The 19,532-nt window shown below is 36.8% G+C and overlaps 1 protein-coding gene across 1 annotated transcript in view; it reads left to right on the forward strand.

Moving 5' to 3' along the window:
* The window catches only part of cnksr1 (connector enhancer of kinase suppressor of Ras 1), a 50,124-nt gene extending 32,650 nt beyond the window's left edge, over positions 1–17,474 (forward strand). Inside the window, exons 8-21 of the mRNA XM_038278159.1 lie at positions 346–414; positions 1,045–1,170; positions 4,230–4,348; positions 7,163–7,302; positions 9,885–10,021; positions 10,121–10,154; positions 11,579–11,754; positions 11,840–11,913; positions 12,235–12,306; positions 13,420–13,490; positions 13,814–13,875; positions 13,984–14,074; positions 14,318–14,502; positions 14,756–17,474. Of these exons, the coding sequence (XP_038134087.1) occupies positions 346–414; positions 1,045–1,170; positions 4,230–4,348; positions 7,163–7,302; positions 9,885–10,021; positions 10,121–10,154; positions 11,579–11,754; positions 11,840–11,913; positions 12,235–12,306; positions 13,420–13,490; positions 13,814–13,875; positions 13,984–14,074; positions 14,318–14,502; positions 14,756–15,199 (1,800 nt within the window). The 3' untranslated portion in view covers positions 15,200–17,474. The remainder of the gene's footprint in view (positions 1–345; positions 415–1,044; positions 1,171–4,229; positions 4,349–7,162; positions 7,303–9,884; positions 10,022–10,120; positions 10,155–11,578; positions 11,755–11,839; positions 11,914–12,234; positions 12,307–13,419; positions 13,491–13,813; positions 13,876–13,983; positions 14,075–14,317; positions 14,503–14,755) is intronic.
* The last annotated feature ends 2,058 nt before the right edge of the window (positions 17,475–19,532 follow it).

The raw sequence follows: 19,532 nt of genomic DNA on the forward strand, positions 1-19,532 counted from the left end.
TGCTGTTTAAGGTAGCAGCAAGGTGACTGCACAGTTTTCTCGGCTCTGCACAGTTAAAGGCAGGGAGGCAGCTAGGAAATGTTTATGCATGACACATTATTTTTAGCCAGGCTCATCTGTCTCCACTAAACTCTACATGCTGCAAGCACTTGCTGCTACTGTGCATTTGTAAATTACGTAACTTAATTCCAGTTCTGGATGTAACAAACTGTAACTCGATAAGCTGAGAATATTCATATTTTCACGCAATTATTTGTACTAATGCTCCAGTTTTTTGGTGTCACTTTTTGTTGATTTTGTGTTTCATCAGCTCCTTCCTAATACTTTAAGTTCCTTCTTTTTCAGCCCTCCACTGATGCCTATTTACGAGTCCTGTCTGGTGATGAAGTGATCCAAGTCAATGAGCAGATAGTGGTAAGTGTTGCAGCCCATGTATAATAATAATAATAATAAAGCATTTTATTTATAGACACTTTTCTGAACAATCAAGGTCATCTGACTTTCCAAACATACTAAAATACAAGAGAGGCACATAGTTAATACAGTAGAACAAATACAAACATGATTAAGGTGAAACAGTTAAGTTAAATAATTAAAGCGAGCAGGAAAGTTTAAAAAGGTGAGTTTTGATGTTAGATTTAAAAAGTGATAGAGAATTGGGGTTACGGGAGTGAGTTCTAGAGCAGGGGGGCAGAGTGGCGAAAAAGAAGAGGATCTGAGGGTGCAGGTGGGTGTGGCTACATGGAGGAAGTCAGAAAAAGACGGGGGAGCGAGGTTATGGATAGCCTTGAAGGCAAGAATAAGTATTATGTAGTTTATACTGCTGGAGAACAGTTGTGTCTGATGGGTTGAGGGTATGTGTGTAATGATATGAACAGCTGAGTTCAGGACCAGTTGTAGTTTATTTAGTGTTTATTGTGTTGTACCAGATGGTATTACGTTGTATTGCCCTGTTTTAATGTGCTGATCAATACCATAGGTCACTTTTTTTCACTGCACAAAGAAAAGACTATTACACTAAAAGAATCTGTGCTGCTGCATCAGGTGGGTTGGAGCAGAGCAAACCTTATTAAGAAGCTGCAGGAGAATCCCAATGGAGTGACTCTGGTCTTAAAGAGAATCCCTGGATCGGTGCGACACAAACATTCAATCCGGATCACCCCTGTGCAGGTCAGAGACTTTCTGCACTTATGGCTTCACACCACAAAGAGCTGAAGTTTCTTTCAACAAATTGATGTTATTTCTACCTTTTATTCTCGTGAGAATAAAATCTCGTCACAGTGAGTGTCAAGAAGATGATGATTTTACCCTGGGAGTTTGAAAAATTAGACATTATAAAACAGCAAAGAATATACCCTGTATTGTTGCAACTGTTTGATGCTGAGTTTGAGCAAGTGACCAATATATATACCACTGTATACACCAAAAATTGGACTTTTAGTTTGTTTTTTTAAGAGAAACAGATACAGTTGTTATCTACAGGTTTAGTAGGTTTTAATTCCTTTTTTATACAGAAGAATACAGAAATCCTCCATCGAATCAGAGGATTATTTGCAATCCTAATTTTACAAACTCAAATAAAATTTGTGACACTTATAGACTGTTTAACTATAATACCCCAAATAATTCGGGAAAAAAAAGATGAGATCCTAAACACACAGACATCCTCTGCTCACGTGGTTAGGTCAATGTAAACTATACAGCTTGATAAAGATGTACTACAAATGAAAGTTTTTTTTGCAAAACATGAATAACATTCTAGTAAGGCTGTGCAGTATAGTGAGGTTTTTAAAATATCGAAACTGTAAACAAAGAGACAAAATATACTGTCGAGATGTAGTATGTTGGTTATAATTATACTTCAGATCCCCCAGTTCATCCATTTCTTCTTCCCCATTTGTCTGCACTGAACTTCCTGTTGCCCCACCCCCTTCCCTCTCTAAACACATTTAGTTTGAGAGGGATCATTATGTTTCCATGCGACCTTTGGAACAAAGCTTTGATTTAAATCAGTTTTTTCATTAATATGATTCGATTTATTGTGATTTTTATATTTAAAAAAAAAAAGATTCAAATCATACATCACCATCAGAATAAAAATATCAATATATTATTTTTGGTCCAGATGCTTTTAATCAATCAACAAGCAAGCTATCATATTATGATAGTTAAGTTTTAATTTTTTTCTGGTTGTTTAATATCTTGATAGTCTGTTGTTAATTGGATGCTGTATAAATATGGAGTTTGCGGTGTGATTATTGGGTAGAGCTATTTAAATAGAAACCACATTTCCTTTTAATTTACTTTCTAAGAAAGTCTACTTCTGCCAAAAGAATCCCAAAGAAACAACATCTTGGACGGCAAATAATGCTAGACGGTAATGAACTAATCAATTGGCAAATGTTGAAAACAGTGTTCTAACAAGATGGCAGAAAAGACCTAAAGTAAACCTTCTGATGTGTTTTTTGCCCTTCAGGCTTGAGTTAAATGGTTAAAATCAGAACCGTTGAGTGTTAGAGTCTTGCCAGCAGACGATCAAACTAGTTAGGTTGCAAAACATAGACAGACCTGTGAAAATTTTGGTAATTATTTCACAAAGTACACAGCTGTTACAACATTACTTACTTATTGAGAGATTGTACTACATCTTATGGCTTATTTTATCCATGTGAAATGTGTTTTTTTTTTTTTTTATAAAGAGCCTGTTTCAGCATATTAATTTCACTCAGATGTGACTCAAGGCATAATCAATAGATCATTATCTATATTTAAAACTAATACATTTGCGGTGATATAATGAATTTAGCGTTAATTCAGTAAAAAATTAAAAACAGTATTTTTCGTCACGATCACTGAGTCCAGGAATGGCCATTTTTGTCCCAATATATTAACACCTCCCTCCTGCCATCTTCCAGCAGTGACGTCACAGTGCGGTAAGCCTAGCGCCATTCTCCCCGCTTTACAAGCAAAATCAATGGGAACTACTAGACACATCTGCAAATAACAACAATTATTGAAGATTTCCAGAGGACTTCACCATTGAAATTCACCAGAGCTATAGTTAAACTGACAATGCCCTCGTGCATGGCAGTTGGATGTCGTAATACATCGGGTAAAAGTGAAAAAAAAGTGTTATTTCACCTTTCTGATCCATGATCCTTCACGGATGGGTTCGTAGTTGGATTGCCAACTGGGACTTGCTTGACAGCCGATACAGCACCATGACGTTATAAACTGTTAGGTGGTAGTAGTGTTCTTTGACAAACATGGATGTCTCCGGTAAAGCACATTCAAATGATATTACTCTTAATTAAAAACGTATTATTGAAAAGTATGTTATAATTTCATAGTTAAAGTACTTTCAGAAGTTTTTATTCCGAATGTGACCAGACTTTTCCTTTAAGCTCTGTGCATCACCATTACTCTTTGAAATGCTCATCAATGGAGTTGTCAGAGCTCTCATACTAGATCCTTCTGGTTAAAAATAAGCTCACAAGCAGCAGTTGACATAGGCAGAAATCTGCTAATATTATAGTCTGTGACTACTGACCTAAAAAAATAAAAAAAGCGAAAGTGGTTAAGTGACTCCTGTATCTCTGGTAATATAACGAGTCAAACCCAAACCAATGTTACATCAACGTCACATATTATGGAATTTTTTATTTCTTTTAAATGTCATATAACATGTTTTCCTAATACTGTTTAGTCTTTGTACTTTACTTGGAAAACTCCTAATTATTCAGCTCAATTTCTGCTTATCACCTCTTGGGATTCAGTTTCCACAAACACTTCAATCCATCACCATGTCGACTGCTGTTTGTTTATGATCACCACGGTGAAATACAGCCTGCATCAATGCACAAGTTCACCAGCACACAATGTGTGCTTCACACCCCCTTGTGACCATTGCCATGATAATCTCAGATTTAGCCGGCAGCATGGGTTGATAGAACACTTCAGATGATGTGAATCAGCTGCATATATCAGCCCCCCTATTGCCCTGAGACAATGCCCTGGTTTCAGTGAGATTTTCACAGACTTTGTGTTTGTGGGACTGTGCTGCCTTCTCATCTGCTCAACCGCAGTGAGTGCAGATGGAGCCCCGAGGAACGGGGTTGCCATCGCAGTCCACATGACATCCGCTTTCTTACCCCTGCTCTAATCCGTAAACACACAGAGGCGTCAATATTCACATTCAAATGTTTGGATTTGGTCTGATTTGTTCTTAGAAGGAGGAAGAGGAGAAAGAAGAAAAGTCAGAAGAAGAAGAACAGGAGGACAAAGACGAAAATCAGAGATCCTCCATATTCGAGAGAGTTGCAGCTTCTGTTCGATCCTTGTCATTCAGGTAGGATTATTAATCCATTTATTTATCACTTTGCAAAAGTGTTCATATATGTTCAGCTCTGTCATGTGAAAATCCCCGACATATTAGCATTTTATGCAAATGACACCAAACACCAAATGGTGCATAATTGAAGGGTAAACTGCTTTTATTTTCTATCAAATAAAATCTAAAAGTTAGTGTGTTTTTGTATTTAAGCCTCCCCTTCACTTTGATAGCCATTAGTAATGTCCAGAGCTACCCTTTAGGAGTTAATTAACTGCTGAATAAAGTCCTGAATTGCGTAGGGTTAAATTCAGGTTTACCAGGTTAAATTCTTAGTGGGCTTTTTAAGACGAAGGAACAAAGCAGAAATATTAGGGTGGAGGTTGAAGCAGAGGTAGGTCGTAAAACAGTATCCTAAGCTTTAAAGATCTCTGGGCTCTTTTTAATCAATCATGTTAACATAGAGGTTACCAGGACATGGAGGTCCGGCTAAATTGACAGATTGGAAAAGGCGAGAAGTAGCTGAGAGGCCCATTGTAACTGGAGGAGCTGCAGGGATCCGCAGCTCAGTTAGAGGAAAATGTCAGCTTTTAGTCCTGCATTCTAACAAACCCAGCATGTGGAGGAACACACGCTGGTTAGAATGAAGTAGGTTGTATTTCTCATATATGAAAAAATCTTTGACAGTCTGAAACAATAAAGTCAGCCAAAAAAAACCAAAAAACTTGTGAGCTATTCTCAACTTTGGGGTCCCGTTCTCCGTTGGAGTCTTGAGATGATTTCTGAGAGATGACAAATCATTTTAGAAAATATAATTTGGAAAAAATTTTGAGCTCCTGACCGGACATTAGAAGGATGGTGAGTTACTGTTCGCCATAACTTAAAAGGTTTTGTTCAACAATCAACCTGTCCACTAAGGTCACAGTGTTAAAGATAAAGCTGGAGCAGAGGGCTGGGCCAGTGGATGGTGGAAGGGTTGAAATGTTCTTGGGGCCTGAGGTCTTTATGGAGCCTTACGACATAACCATTGAAACCATGAGCATGCTTTAAATTTTCAGTAAGTACTTCCTGAATAATGACTCGCCAGAAAAGAACGACTGCACATGCCTTGAACCACCTTAACTATACACCGCTTGTCATCAGAGCTGCAGGACACCCTGTCCAATCTTGCCTCTGATCCCATATTAACAGACTGTTTTCTCTGTGTGCATGCTGAAAGACTTCTGGTTGTCCGTAGCAACTGAGTAAGCAGCTCTATCAAAAGCTGCAACTGATGCGTTGTTTCCATTTGCATCCGCATATCACTTTCTGTGCTGACATAGTATATGGATCCCTGCATTGCTGTTTCTAACATAAAGCCCTCAATGCAGCAGCTCTCTTCAAATAAGTATGCCCAGCCATCACATTAAATAGTTGCTGTAAAACATTTCTGCTTTTGACAAGGAAGTGTTTACTTGTTAAACATAGGCTGTTTTCTATTGTGTTTTGTAAATGTGTAGCTGTTATTTTATAGAAGGAAATTAATGTTTACATTATTTGTTTATATTTTAACAACAAAGTTATGTGATGTAATGACCTTTGCCGGTCAGTTTCAGAAGTTAGCCTCTTGATGCTGCTTAGTTTGTCAAAAGATCCCATCCATCCATCGCTTTTTCCATCACTTATCCCTGCTGGGGTCACAAGGAGTACTGGTGCCTATCTCCAGCTCTCAATAGGCAAGAGGCGGGGTTCACGCTGGACAGGTCACTAGTCTAATGCTGAGCAACAGGACATACAGGACAAACAACCATTCAAGCACGCACTCACACCTAAGGAGAATTTAGAGAAGCCAATTAACATAACAGTCATGTTTTATGACTGTGGGAGGAAGCCGGAGTACCCGGAGAGAACCTACGCATGCACAGGGAGAACATGCAAACTCTGCAGACATACCCAGAACCGGGAATCGAACCCGGATTGTTCTTGTTGCAAGGCAGCAGTGCTACCCACTGCTTCCCTGTTCATCCAAAAAGAATCCCAGTGTTTATTAATGTTAAATACCATACCAAATTTATTTATAAAGCACTTTCGACACCCAACAGGACCAAAGTGCATCAAAATGATAAAGAGACAAACATCTGAAGAGGATTGAGGCCTGTCTGATTATGTAAATGCAATGTATAAGTATATATTGGTCGGGCATGGGGTCGTGACTCAAAAAGGTTAGAAGAAGAGCACTAAGTCAGCACAGGTATGCTTAATACAACAGAACCTCTGATGTCTCCTCTTTTCAAGCTGCCATGAACCTAAAGGGTACAAAGATGCCATAAAGTCCAGAAAGCACACCGACAGCCCAGATTTCTCTGGAAATGGGAGAACACTAACATATGCTGACAAGAATCTCAATGAGTTTAGGAAAGATGAGGAGAAATCAAAACAAGAGAAATTGTTGGAAAAAGTGAGAAGAAGCAAACATGAAAAATGAGAGCTGACAGGGAAGGCAGAGAAACGGTGGGAGTGATGCACAACAGATCCAGTCCTGGAAAAAAAATGGACTATAGGCATGTAAAGTCTTATCTCAGAACAAGCTTTGGCCTCTTTTCAATGTGGACTTTTGAAAAAGCAGGTTTCCTCTATTTTTGTTAAATCAGAATCACATGATTACAGATTTTATTGGTGTCTGAGGTCAATTCTTAAGCTTTTTTCACACAGTTATTGATTCTGTTATGCTTCTTTTTTTGGTTTTTAGTAAGGGGGGAAATCTCAGTATTTTCAGAAGAACAGCTTTTTTTGGATGTTCCTAGAATCACCACCAAGCTTCTGAGAATAATTTCTCTGTGTGTTCTTCTGCAGGCGGGCCGTTCATGGGCCAGAGGTTCGACAGCAGCCTATGGGACAGGAAGAGTCCGAGTTGCCTTCTGACAAGGAACCGGAGAGGGGACTGACTTTAACTGCATTTCAGAACCAACAGGGCAGGTTGTCTCCTCTGCCAGGTAGGAAGACGGCTTTCTTAGGATCCCTCTAAATATTATTTATTTTTATTTTTCGTATGAAATTCATCTGCTTTTAAGGCAGGATCCATTAGGCAAACATTCTTATACATTGTAGTTCATGGGTTTTTTTTTATAATCCTCTACACACTGGGAAAAAAAAGGATATCTAGATAAGTCATTTTTTCTTAAAATAAGTGCATTTGTTCTTGGATTGTGGAGGTTAAAGAGACATTTCGCCAATGGAAAATGACAATTTACACTTAAAATAAGAAAACACAATTGCATTGTCTTATTTCAGGTGCAAATTATGTAATTATCTTTTTTTAAGATTAAAAATACTCATTCCATTGGCAACACATCTTATTTACCTACTTAAATTAAGGGTACCGGTAAATACACTAATTAAAATAACATAATTAGATAACATTCACTTCAAAAAAGACAATTCAATTGTTTTTTTGTTATGGTTTTAAGTTTAAATTGTCTTATTTTATTGGCAAAGGATCTCACTTACCTCCTCAGTTCAACAATTTAATTCAACAGTTCAACAACAATGTCATGAAAAAATTATGTCATGAAAAAATTTGCCTTAATTCAGTTTTTAAAGCCAGACATTCCAGTAGTGTCATTGGCAAGTCTGAGCCTGGCACTGTGGAGATTTACTCTTTGGTTTCCAAATAAGATAACATATTTTATTTAATAGACAAAAAAACAAAAAAAAAAAACTGCTCTCCTTTAAGAAAAGAATTCTGCCCCATACCCAAGTACCACGCGAAGTAATTAGATCTTTTCCTCCCTCTGATTCATTTTTCTAAGTTTCCTTCATTAAATTTAGACATATTTGATATGTCCACAGAAACATTACAATCTTGACTAAGAGCCAATTTAAAACATTTCCACAAACCCTTAACAAACTCAAACAAAAGAAAAACATCTCTGCTGAAAGCAGTGATCTTATTGATTCCAAAAATATAAAATTTTTCCCAATCGACCCAGAATTCAATCAATCAGCAGCCAAAGAACACCAGAGTAATCATTTTATAATCTTAAAAATAATGTAAAAAAGCTTTCCTACCCTTTTTTTTGGTCTTTTCTTGAATGTACCTCAAAGCCATATTTTCCAAACACCTTACTGTCCATTTGTCTTCTCTCTGACCCAGTTACCACCACTTAACTGGACAAAGATAATATTCCAACAACTTTCATAAAACTCCTCAATTTCTTTCCGGTTGTTGTTTATTGATGTAAACACAATGATGAAAATGACGGGTCATTAGTTAAACTCAGCCAGTCCAAGCTGGAGTTACGCCTCTGCATAATGCCGATGGGCAGCCAGAGCCATAGCTGCACTGCAGCGCCTGATCTTACAGGCTTTAGGAATCAGATCTGGGTTAGTATTGTTTATTTTGCTGGTTAGACTGCTTGTGTTTGGAACTGAATAGCATCCCAGAAAATGATGTATGCTGTGGAGGAAGCATTAAAGCTTTGCATTAAGAACACAGCAAATCCATGACGTAAATCTATGCTGACACCCACATTTACACGGAGGATCCCATGTTAATGTGGTAGCTAGCAGGTATTGCAGGTGGAGCCAGAAAGGTGGCTAAAGATTAAAACCCTAATTCATTGTAGGACCTGTAATGTAATTCTCTGTTTCACACCCATAAAAAAGTAGTTCAGATCTGTGGGATTATGAGCTGAATTCAGCACCACAGAATATATTATATGTATATATATGTATATATATATATGTAGCTGTTGCTCTGTTTTTTAAAAATGTTTTGAGAAGGTTAATATCATTCATATATATTTTAGACATTTGAATAGAATGTTGTTCAATTATGCAAGTCAAAACATAGATTATAGATGTTAAACAAATCCCAAATGTCTTTACTAAAACCCCTCTACTTTTATATTAATTTTAGTTTTAACTAAAACCTCTCTAACTTTATTTTAGTTTTTCTCAGCTGCATAAATCTTTGCACAGATAAAGCCCACAGTAAGATTTGAGGTTTTCTAACTTCTGTGAAATTATATTTCCAGGAGACTCTTCTCCTGTATATTGTAAAAAAACTTCTGCAACAGGAAAAAGTTTTATCTTATACTCCAATGTTTCATCCTCATGTCTCTGGAACTATAGCAACTGCTGTGATACTAATACTTCTGATGTAATTTCTAGTCGTAGCTTTATTTTTATACCAGCATGATTTCTAGTCTTTAAACTGACTAGAAAGGAGCTTAAAAGGTTCAAAACATTTGCTTAGTCAATATGAACTAAAACTGCCGTATTAGTTCTATACTGCTCCCCTGGAATTTGCACTACATGTATATCATGTACACTTAAAATAAATAGTCTCTTATTGCAGTAGTATTTAACCCTACACTGAAAAGAAAATAAACACTAAAATGGAGCCTCCATGCTGATAATCATGATTATTATGCAAGAAAGCAGGTTATTGACTTCTAACATAAACCTATTACCACATTTAATTTTGAGTGATGATGATGTGTACAATAAGACATGTATTTCCCCCACTGGTGTTGTGATTAAGGGACTATCTTTCCTGTTGTACGTTTCTCAGTCTTTGAGAGTAATTCGAACAGGCTCTCTCCGAATCTAAGGAGAGACCGGACCCCCTCCCCAAGAAGTCCGTCCCCTTTTGAATTTAACCAAGAACGAGTTAGTGTCAGCTCCTGCCCCGAAATGGTGGGGCACACGGTGAGACAACATTTGTTTTAGTTTTATCTAGGTCAATATCCTGGACCTAAGCATACACCTGATCTCTGTAACTTGCTGAATTTTTTCTTTTTTTTTTAGACAAATAAGGAAACAAAGAAGACGTCTACAAAAGGTAACTTTTTGGATCATGCAGCATCTAATAGAAGTATTTATCCCCCTTTAAGGAAACAAAACATGTAAAATCTACTTTAAAAAAACCAAGGGCTTGATATAAGTAGTGTGTTGGTATATCAAATGAAGGCTAAATAAAGTCTACAGAGGTTTGTGGTCATAATTAGAGGCAGAGGTGTCAAAAGTATTAATGTTTCTTTCTCAAGTAGAACTATAAATCCTAAAGTTTAAAAACATTTTTGTAGGAGTTTTTAAGATTTTACTCAAGTAAAAGTGTAACTGTACCATTTTTAAACTACTTAAAGTATGAAAGTAAAAGTAATGCAGGAAAAAATGTTAAGGACATATGCTTTAAACCTTATACTCTACTACCCTGTTAAAGGAATATTTTTCTAGGATTTTGGAGGATAACTTCCTCATACTTAAATATCTAATGGTAACCGTGACAAATTTAACTTTGCATCATCTTGAAAAACTCTTTATTTTGATATGTGGTGTACAATAAGGTGATGCAGGACCAGGTCCAACCACAAGGAAATGAATTGTCTGAATTAAACTAATTATTTTGATTCATTGTTTTTTATTTTTTATACCAACAGACCATGATGAAAAACGAATGTGTCTTGTTTTAAATTGTAAGGAGTAGAAAGTAGAGATAATTGTAAAAAAAAAGAAATAGAAGGAAAAAGTTGTAAATAGCCAAAATTTGTACTTAAGTAACGAAGCATTTGTATTTATACAGCTCTGATTAGAGGTAGACAGATAAATAATCCTGATGATATTTTTTTGGATTTTCTTTTCTTTTTTTTTGCATCGTATTGACACATAGCTGCATGCATTCCAGCAAAATTTTCAGATTGCATGATGGACATGCCTTGGCATTCCCTCCATTTGCAATCAATCACCTTTTACAGTTGTTCTAGTCATGTGTTTTTTATTATTTAAATGGAAGAAGAAAAAGCAATATGGGCTTTAAGAATCAACCCCCCAAAAAATGGCTGAACATATCGGGGACTGATTAATCTTATTTCCAAAATCATTGGAATCAGGACTGGCCTCAAAAACATCTGTATGGGGTGATTTCTAGTTGTAGAAATTATTCTGCTTTTCCTGTAAATATCTAAAGGTTGCTTCATTTTAAATGTTATTTGTATATAAAATTTAAAGTGGTAAATTAAGCAAAGACTTTAATATTAATACAAATAAATATTTTAGAGCCTGATTTAGTCTAGTTAGTTTTTCTATGTAGCTTTTATTTGCTGAACAGACTTTTATTGATTCGATACTGGGCTTAAAGGTGATAAATATTATTTCAATCTGTTATATTTGTGCTTTTTTAAGGCTGGAGAGCTGTTGAAGCAGAATCAATCCTTATTAGATGTGTACTTTACGTATCCGACCTTTTTTCTGGTTGTGCTCTCCCAGGTATGTCGACAGCTCTGAGCCGGCGACGTGTGTCCTGCCGGGAATTGGCTCATCCAGACTGTGATGGCTGGCTCTGGAAAAAGAGGAAGGAGAGCAGCGTCTTCCTCACCCACAAGTGGCATCGCTTCTGGTTTGTTCTGCAAGGACCCAGCCTTTATTGGTATAACACCCCACAGGTAGGATCCGATTTCTAATACCTGCAGATTTAAAATGATTATGTTGAATTCACTAAGTTTTATCTATTTCTTTATTTTTTTTCAGGATGAAAAAGCAGAGGGTCTTCTCAACATATCCAGCTACAGATTAGAGAGTGGTGGAGAGCACAAGAGAAAACAGTGAGTATTCCTTTAATGGTGCATCATAAAGCAAGCTATAAGCAATTTTCCACTGGTGCTGTGGGACTTTGTGGTCTATGCATAGTAATGAATATATGATGCCAGAATCAAACATGATAAAGCTAAGGTTCATAATTTCTGTCTTTGTTTTGCTTAATATGCAGCTTTTATAATGAGCATCCTAATAAAAATGTCTCAGTTAAAGTAGAACTGTCCTTTTACACTTAAAAGGCATGAAAATTTGTCTCATCACCATGTCTGCATTTTTTAAATAGTTAATTATATATATCTGACCCTCAACCCTCCGTCTTTGTAATGCAGCGTTTTCCAGATGACCCATCAGAAATTTCAGAACTTCTTCTTCGCTGTTGACACTGCCAGCGACCTGAGCAAGTAAGGAAACAGAGCATTCCCCATGAAGGGTATTGAAATTGTATCTTTTTATTTATGTGGTCGTGTCATTAAAAGTTTAACATGTTGATGCAAAAACTCCATAAACTAATCGTGTTCATACAAAAAGGCATTTCATTGTGTTATTTTTGAAGCTTTGTGCACAGCGCCCCCTGCTGTTTAGCTTGTTTCTTCTCCTTATATTGTTCTTTTTTTTATTTTTTATTTTTACTTTTTTTAAACTTTTTTTTTTTAACAAATATGCTTTTTTTTAATCATAATTAGCTCTACAACCTTTTTCATTGACGTTTGCACCAATTTAAATCTTGCAAAAGTATTAATATACTTTGCTTTCTAGTCATTAAGTAATGTTACATCAACCATTTCACCGTATTTTTCTGGGTTTTCTGTCTTGGAAAATAAAACAATCAGCTTATAACTATTTGGTTAATGAATAATAATTCTTGCCTTTTAGCATAAAAACAAAAATAAAAAAAATCTATTTGAGGCCAGATTTGTGCAGCTCACAACTAATAGTGGTTTTGTAAACAAATCCCACCCAGGTTGTCGATCCATTTTCCCAACTTTTAATTTATGCATGTTTTTTTGGTCTGCAGTTTTGTCATACTTTGTCAATTTACTTATGACTGACTGAAGAAACATTTGTGTAACACCGCTTTAAACCTCTCCGTAAAGGTTTCTCTGAGCCTTCTGATGTGTCCCTTGAAATTCCGGATGCTGTTTGATCCCCAATGTTCTCTAAAAAGTTATCTGAGGCCTTCAATAAATCAGTTTAATCTACTGGAATTATAGAAAACCTATTTGGGAGTTTTTTTACTGATAGGATTTATTCTAAAGGCATTTGGATCTAGTGTAATTTATTTAAGGTCATCAGATGAAAGGTGGGGGTAAAAATGCACAATGAACAAGCAGTTTTAGCTAACTTTTTTTCCCATGTCGCCATTATGCACATCTTTGTGGTGGTGCATCACATAAAATCATAGTGAAATGTACTCCAGTGCATTTTGATACAAATGTGAGATTGTTAAGGGGTATGAATATTTTTCTTCCAGGGCAATGTAACTCATTGTTGTTGATGATGTTTTTTAACTTCAGGTGGATAAACAGTCTGATTTCAGCCATTCAAAAGTACAAGAAGCTTGAAAAAGGTCCAGATAGTGAAGAAGGTGGGGCAACAATTTTTTGATTCTTATCTTTTTAAAGCAAAATATTAAAATCTCCTGTTGTCTTAATGCATTATATTGATTTGCAGCCCTGCATGTTAAGGCTTTGGTATCAGCACCAGTGGGGGGAAGGAAAAAAATAATAATGACTGCCTCCTGTTCCATTATTATGCTTTTAAATTATGCAACATTAACAGTTAAGAGAGAATGGAGTTTAATTGCTGTTGCTATGGTTGCCAGGCAGCTACTTATTAACAATAACAGGAAAGGAGACACATATTTAAGGTAATGTCGTTAATTCAACGCTCTTGTTAATGTTTTAACAGAGTGTTACAGTGAAACTGAATCAGAGAGCGATTCGTCTCCCTCACCTCGCAGGAGAAACAAGGTCGGTGCAATTATGGAGAGACAAAGCAGCAGAAACAAATCTGGTTGAAGCTGATAATGATGATGATGATGATGATGATGATGATGCCTCTGTGTGTGTGTGTGGCAGAAGGTGCAGTCTAACACCCTGCCTCGACCCAAGGGGAAAATAGCCAAGGCGCCAATACCGACTTCTTTAACAGAGGGCAGCAAAGGAACAGGTTTGCTTTCTAAGAGTCTCTCAACACCTTTCTTTTTCTTTGTTTATTTTAATACAAACTCAAAGTTAGATGTTTTAAATTCTTTTTTTTCATCCACTAGAAAAAAATGTCCTTCAAAAACCACACACTGTTGTACATATTTATATGTAACCAGCTGTCATTAAAAGCTGTCAAAAACAAATAAATAGTAGTGATTTCGTTTAAGATGCTCCATCTTTGTCTTTTTCTGTTCTCGCTTTTAAGAGGGCGGCAGTGTCGATGAGATGGGAATGATGTTTAATAACCTGAAGGAAGGAGGCGTTTCTCTGATTGGCCACGAGCAGCCGTTCACACACGACCACTTCAGGAGGTCCTTCATTCGGCGCAACAAGAACCCCGTCATCAATGAGAAGGTGCACGCGCTTCGCGCCCTGCAGAGCACTCTGAAGGTGAGGAGAGACACTCGCTTTGGTTGCAAAAGAGCTACCATGTTAAAAATGTCTGATTCAAGTGTACAAAATTGTGTTTGCCTGATGTTAGAACTCAGTAAATTAAATAAAAATGTTAGTGAACAGTAATCTTTAACTCTTGATTGCTCCAGCCAAACTTGAGTTTGGGTGAAAACCTTTGTAGAAAACATGTTTCTTGCAGATGCATTACAACTCCAAGCTGCATGTAAATGGAAAGCTGTTTTCTTTGCAGGCAAAAGAAGCTGAGTTGGTGCAGATCAACAAGATCCTGGACGACTCTGACCTGACTGCTTTAAAGTACCGGCAGTGGAAGGAGCATAACGAGGAGCTGGTTTCAGAAATCGAGAGGCTGGCCACCCAAAAGGCCTCGACGGGAAGAGAGGACGTTGCTCTGGTGCAGGACACGCCTGCTGAGGACGTCACCGTGGAAACTGTTGCTACGGAAACCCCCGCCGCAGAGACAGAGGGCGCGTACAGACTCAGCCTAAGCGACGGCGAGCAGCTTGTGGATGCAGAGCCGTCTGATGTTCTGCCGGAGATCCCAGTGTGCTCTTCGAGTTGTGAGTCGAGCCCGACGCTGGGACTCTCTGTGGGGTCGCTGAAGGACTCGATAAACAATCAGCTGCGTAAAAATGCAGAAAGCGGAGAAGCTCCTGATCATTACTTCTACATTTAATAGGACAGCTGCTCAGTAAAGCCCCTTTTGGACAAGATAAGGACGTTTGCCGGGGGCTTTGTAACAGAAGCACATGTAAACAGATTCTCTTATGACTTTTCCCTGCAGGGATCACTTTACATTGCCTCTCAATCCAAAAACTGCATCCTTAAAGATTTGATCCTCTTCTTATGTAAGAAGAAAATCTACCAAGTGCATAGCACATATTTATGAAATAAATAATTTAGTTATGAGGTAATAATTTAGATTTTAGGTTGAACTTCTTTTAAAAGTTCACAGAGAATTTCTCTTGTTAGGTCATGCCTTTTTAATATGTAAATATTTACCCATAACTACTGTTTTTATTGGTTTACTCACATTACCTTAAAGGTATCTTTGAAAAATATTGTTGAACCTTTCCAGCTGCTGATCCAAGATTTTTAAGCTCCTTTGTCAGTGCTTTAGTGCACCACTTTAACGTGCTTACTTAAAGATGCCCAGTCACATACCATACCTACCAAATTTACATGTAACTATATCTCCCTCGTAACTCATTATATTTTATTTGTGCTTTACACACTGTTTTTGCTCTAATTGTTAGTATGTTTACCCTAAAGAGACCAACAGACAGGAGGTACAACATTGCGCATGCGTTGATTCAGTGAACAGGGAAGTAATTGAGCCAAAATACACCCATCAGAGGCGTGAAAAGAAAGAAAACCTCAGAATCAAGTTTTAAAAAGGATATCAAAATAATTTATGTTGGAGTTAATTGAAACAGGATGTTGAGTCAGCGCTGCCAGCCAGTGGCAGTCCTCACATAAACAATAATGTTTATGTCTGCTGATTGAGCTTGCTACAAAAAGGATTTTTCAGCCTTAAAAAGAACAAGGTAAACAGGATCAGGATGAATAGATTATTATGCTTTATTATAACATGAACATATTGATACTGGTGTTTTTGGTTGAGGCACAGTATGTGACTGGGCTCCTTTAAGAATCCTTCATTGGTCTGAAGGATTTTTCCATAAATAATCCGTACAGTATTTGCCTTGAATGAAGCAGAGAGGCTTTTCACCATGCTGGTTTACAGAGTGAAGATGATTTAAGAATGCAAATGCATCACAATAAATTAAACTTGATAAAAAAGTTCATAAATTTCAGACAGTGAAAATGAAACAGTAAAACTCATATACCATCTACAATAATTGCACTCAGTGTGATATATTAAGAGTGTTTATTTCTGTTTATTTTAGCCTAAAGCTCATAAACCACAATACACTTTATCAAGAAATTAGGTGAGAAAAAGCAGGATTATTCAGGACTTGATCAAACTGTTGGCCTGGATTAGCAGCTGTCCTGACTCCCTTCACTGACCGTGGAAACTTCACACTGGACCTCAAGCTGTCTGGCTTCTCTGCCTCTTTTCTAAACACTCAGAACAAATACAATGTACCATTTTTTAAAGCAAAAGTTAAGTCTTTTTTCTTTAGAACCCCAGGAAGACACTTCTGACATTGTCTCTTTTCAGGTTTCGTTTTTACCAAGTACTTTTTTTTTTTTGCAATTGTAGCCCATTGCCTGAATCTTACCCAAACTCATCAATCACTGCTTTACATTCTTCTTAAGGATGAGATGAACACCTTCTACCACAGTTTTCACTTTAAATCAACTCACAGGCGTAACTTTTTGAACGACTGGTGGGGACAGTCCCACTAATAATTTCAATACTTAGACTTTGGCATTAAATGTGATTTTGCTGCTTTTGAAGGAGGATATTCACTAATGTAGCTGAAAGGGAAAACATCCATCCATCAATCCACATTTCTTTGGATGGATTGATGGACGGATGAATGAAACTAAATTTGTGTGCATACTAGGGAGGCATGATATTTTGCTTATGGCATTGAAATCGGCTGTTATTCATCCTTTTTTTAAATACATACATTTCTTACTACCCAGAAATATAAATATCAGTGTATCTTTCTTGTTCTCAAAAATAGGAAAGATTTAAATAAATATATGTTTGAGCTCATTTTGGAAAATGCATACCCTATTGAAAGCGTTGTCAAGTAACTGCAGGTCCAATAACCCCCCTCCCTAAGAGTGTCCCCACCAATTTTCATCACAAAGTTACACCCTTGACTTAACTTGTCATTGTTTTGTTTTTTGGGGGGATTTAGCAGTTTGTAAAAGTGTCATCAACTAACTGTTGGAAAGTTAGGAGGGTTCCCCATGATGACGTAGGCCATAACATGACCATAACATTGTTTTTGCATTTAAAGTTCTTTCCGTGACCTTTGGGTGGTCCCTCTAGTTGCATTATACACTAGACAGGTCGCCACTCGATTGCACTCATGACAAACAACCAGGTACACACAAACTCTTTAACCTAAGAGCAAACTAGGCATTTATTTTCAGACATATTTTTGGACTGCAGGAGGAGCTTGGAGCATCAAGAGAGCACACACATATGCACAGAGAGAACTTAGAAGCTCTATGAAGGAAGACATCAGGTAGGGATTTGGACCCAGAACCTTTTTGCTGTGAGGTAACAATGTTATCTCCATATAGCATCATTTTAACCGATCTTATGTAAGATTTAGCCTTTCTGAGAAGGTCAATGTTAGGGTTTTATTAGCCAATTTCAGCACAATTAACACAAATGTTTTTGTGTCAATATGGTAAGAATCCTTATTGTATATAATTTTAATAATTGAAAATACTTACGATTGCATGGTGGTGCTTTTTTTAGCACTGTTCTGGGTTTGATTCCCAGCCAGGGGCCTTTCTGCATGTATGCTTATGCAGATTCTCAGTCATCCAGGTCATAGTCATTCCGTAAAAATTCAAAAAATATCCACTGGACTTGGTTTCCAAGATTTGAAGACGTTTCGCCACCTCTCCAGGAAGCTTTCTCAATTCAAATGTCTGGATCCGCAGTGAGTTTGAGTCTTATATAGACAAAGCCTTGTATCACTTGGAAACATGCAAATGGTAACCCGGAACTTTCTGCATGTAGTTTGCATGTCTCCCTGTGCACGTGTGGGTTCTCTCTGGGTACCTTGGCTTCCTCCCACAGTCTAAAGACATGAGTGTTATAGAATGCTATATGGATGGATGAAAATAATTATGTTTATCCAGATGCTACTGTATTTAAGATTGATATGACTGAACACTATACCTGAAAATCACTGGCGATTCTTTTTTGTGTCAGTGTTCATTAATTTAAAGCTTTATTATTTTGCTGGTTGCTCTTGAATCTGTTCTCTGAAAGTCCACTAATTCAACTATAATATAGTTTCCTGCTCACACTTTTATGACCAGAACTAACTACCACTACAACCAATTACTGTTTTCTACTGGCAACAGATGTAAATTAACTGAATGATGTTTATTCTTAGAGTCTCTGGATTGCTTATAATTTCTGCAAAATTTTCCCTCAAATAACCCTACTACATTATCTGCCTTTCATCCTGTCATGCCTGGTAAAAACAAATTTGAAAACCGAAAGTGTTTTAGAAAATCTAGCCTTTAATTTTAGAACATCTATTCAGTTTAAAAGAAAGTCCCATGTTTAAAAAACAATCCCTGTGAGACGACTGGAACAGGCATATTTTGTATTTTGATCAGAGTTTTTACCATCTTTAGTTTTCAGTCTGCCTGGAGAATAAATAAGTTGTGACACTGAGGCGCATCTCTACTCGCAGGTTAAACCATGGACATAACCAATTTTTATCTCGCCACCAGGCAAAGTAAGTCAAAAATTGCTCATACATATGTAGCTGTTGTAGATTTTAATTATTTTATTCTATTGAGAAGCTTGCTTCTAATAGAAAATAAGGCAGACATCTGAACAAAAGGTAAATGAAACTATGTATAATAAAACATTTTTGAAAAATATAGTGTATCTGTTTAATCAGAATAACATAGTATGACATGTCGAAAATTATTTTCACTCTTCTTAATAACAGTATAAAAATCTGTTTATGCATTATAGTAAAAAATTGCAGAGCAGATCTTTGCATGTTTCCACTGGTACTATGATGATTCATCTTTTGGGATCAACTCCAAGTCTTTGAGCTGGAAAGGCCTCCCTTGTCATCATCATGTTGGTAAAATTAAAATACCGTTTTAAAACTTAATCTGCAAAGAGTATGAAAATTTTTTGGCTCAACCCCCTGAAAGGCCTTGTGTTCTTCTTGAGGTCAGAAAGTCTCATATTTCATGTGTTTCAAGGTATGTTGTTCTGTAATTATTTGATTTTAGGTGTCATCCTTTTAGCTTTACTTTTACTCAAAGTTTTAAAAAGCAATTAATCAATCATTCAACCATTAGATGCCACCTACTTGGTA

Source organism: Cyprinodon tularosa, unplaced genomic scaffold, assembly GCF_016077235.1.
Source record: "Cyprinodon tularosa strain WSP-4 unplaced genomic scaffold, ASM1607723v1 ctg139, whole genome shotgun sequence".
Taxonomy (NCBI): Eukaryota; Metazoa; Chordata; class Actinopteri; order Cyprinodontiformes; family Cyprinodontidae; genus Cyprinodon; species Cyprinodon tularosa.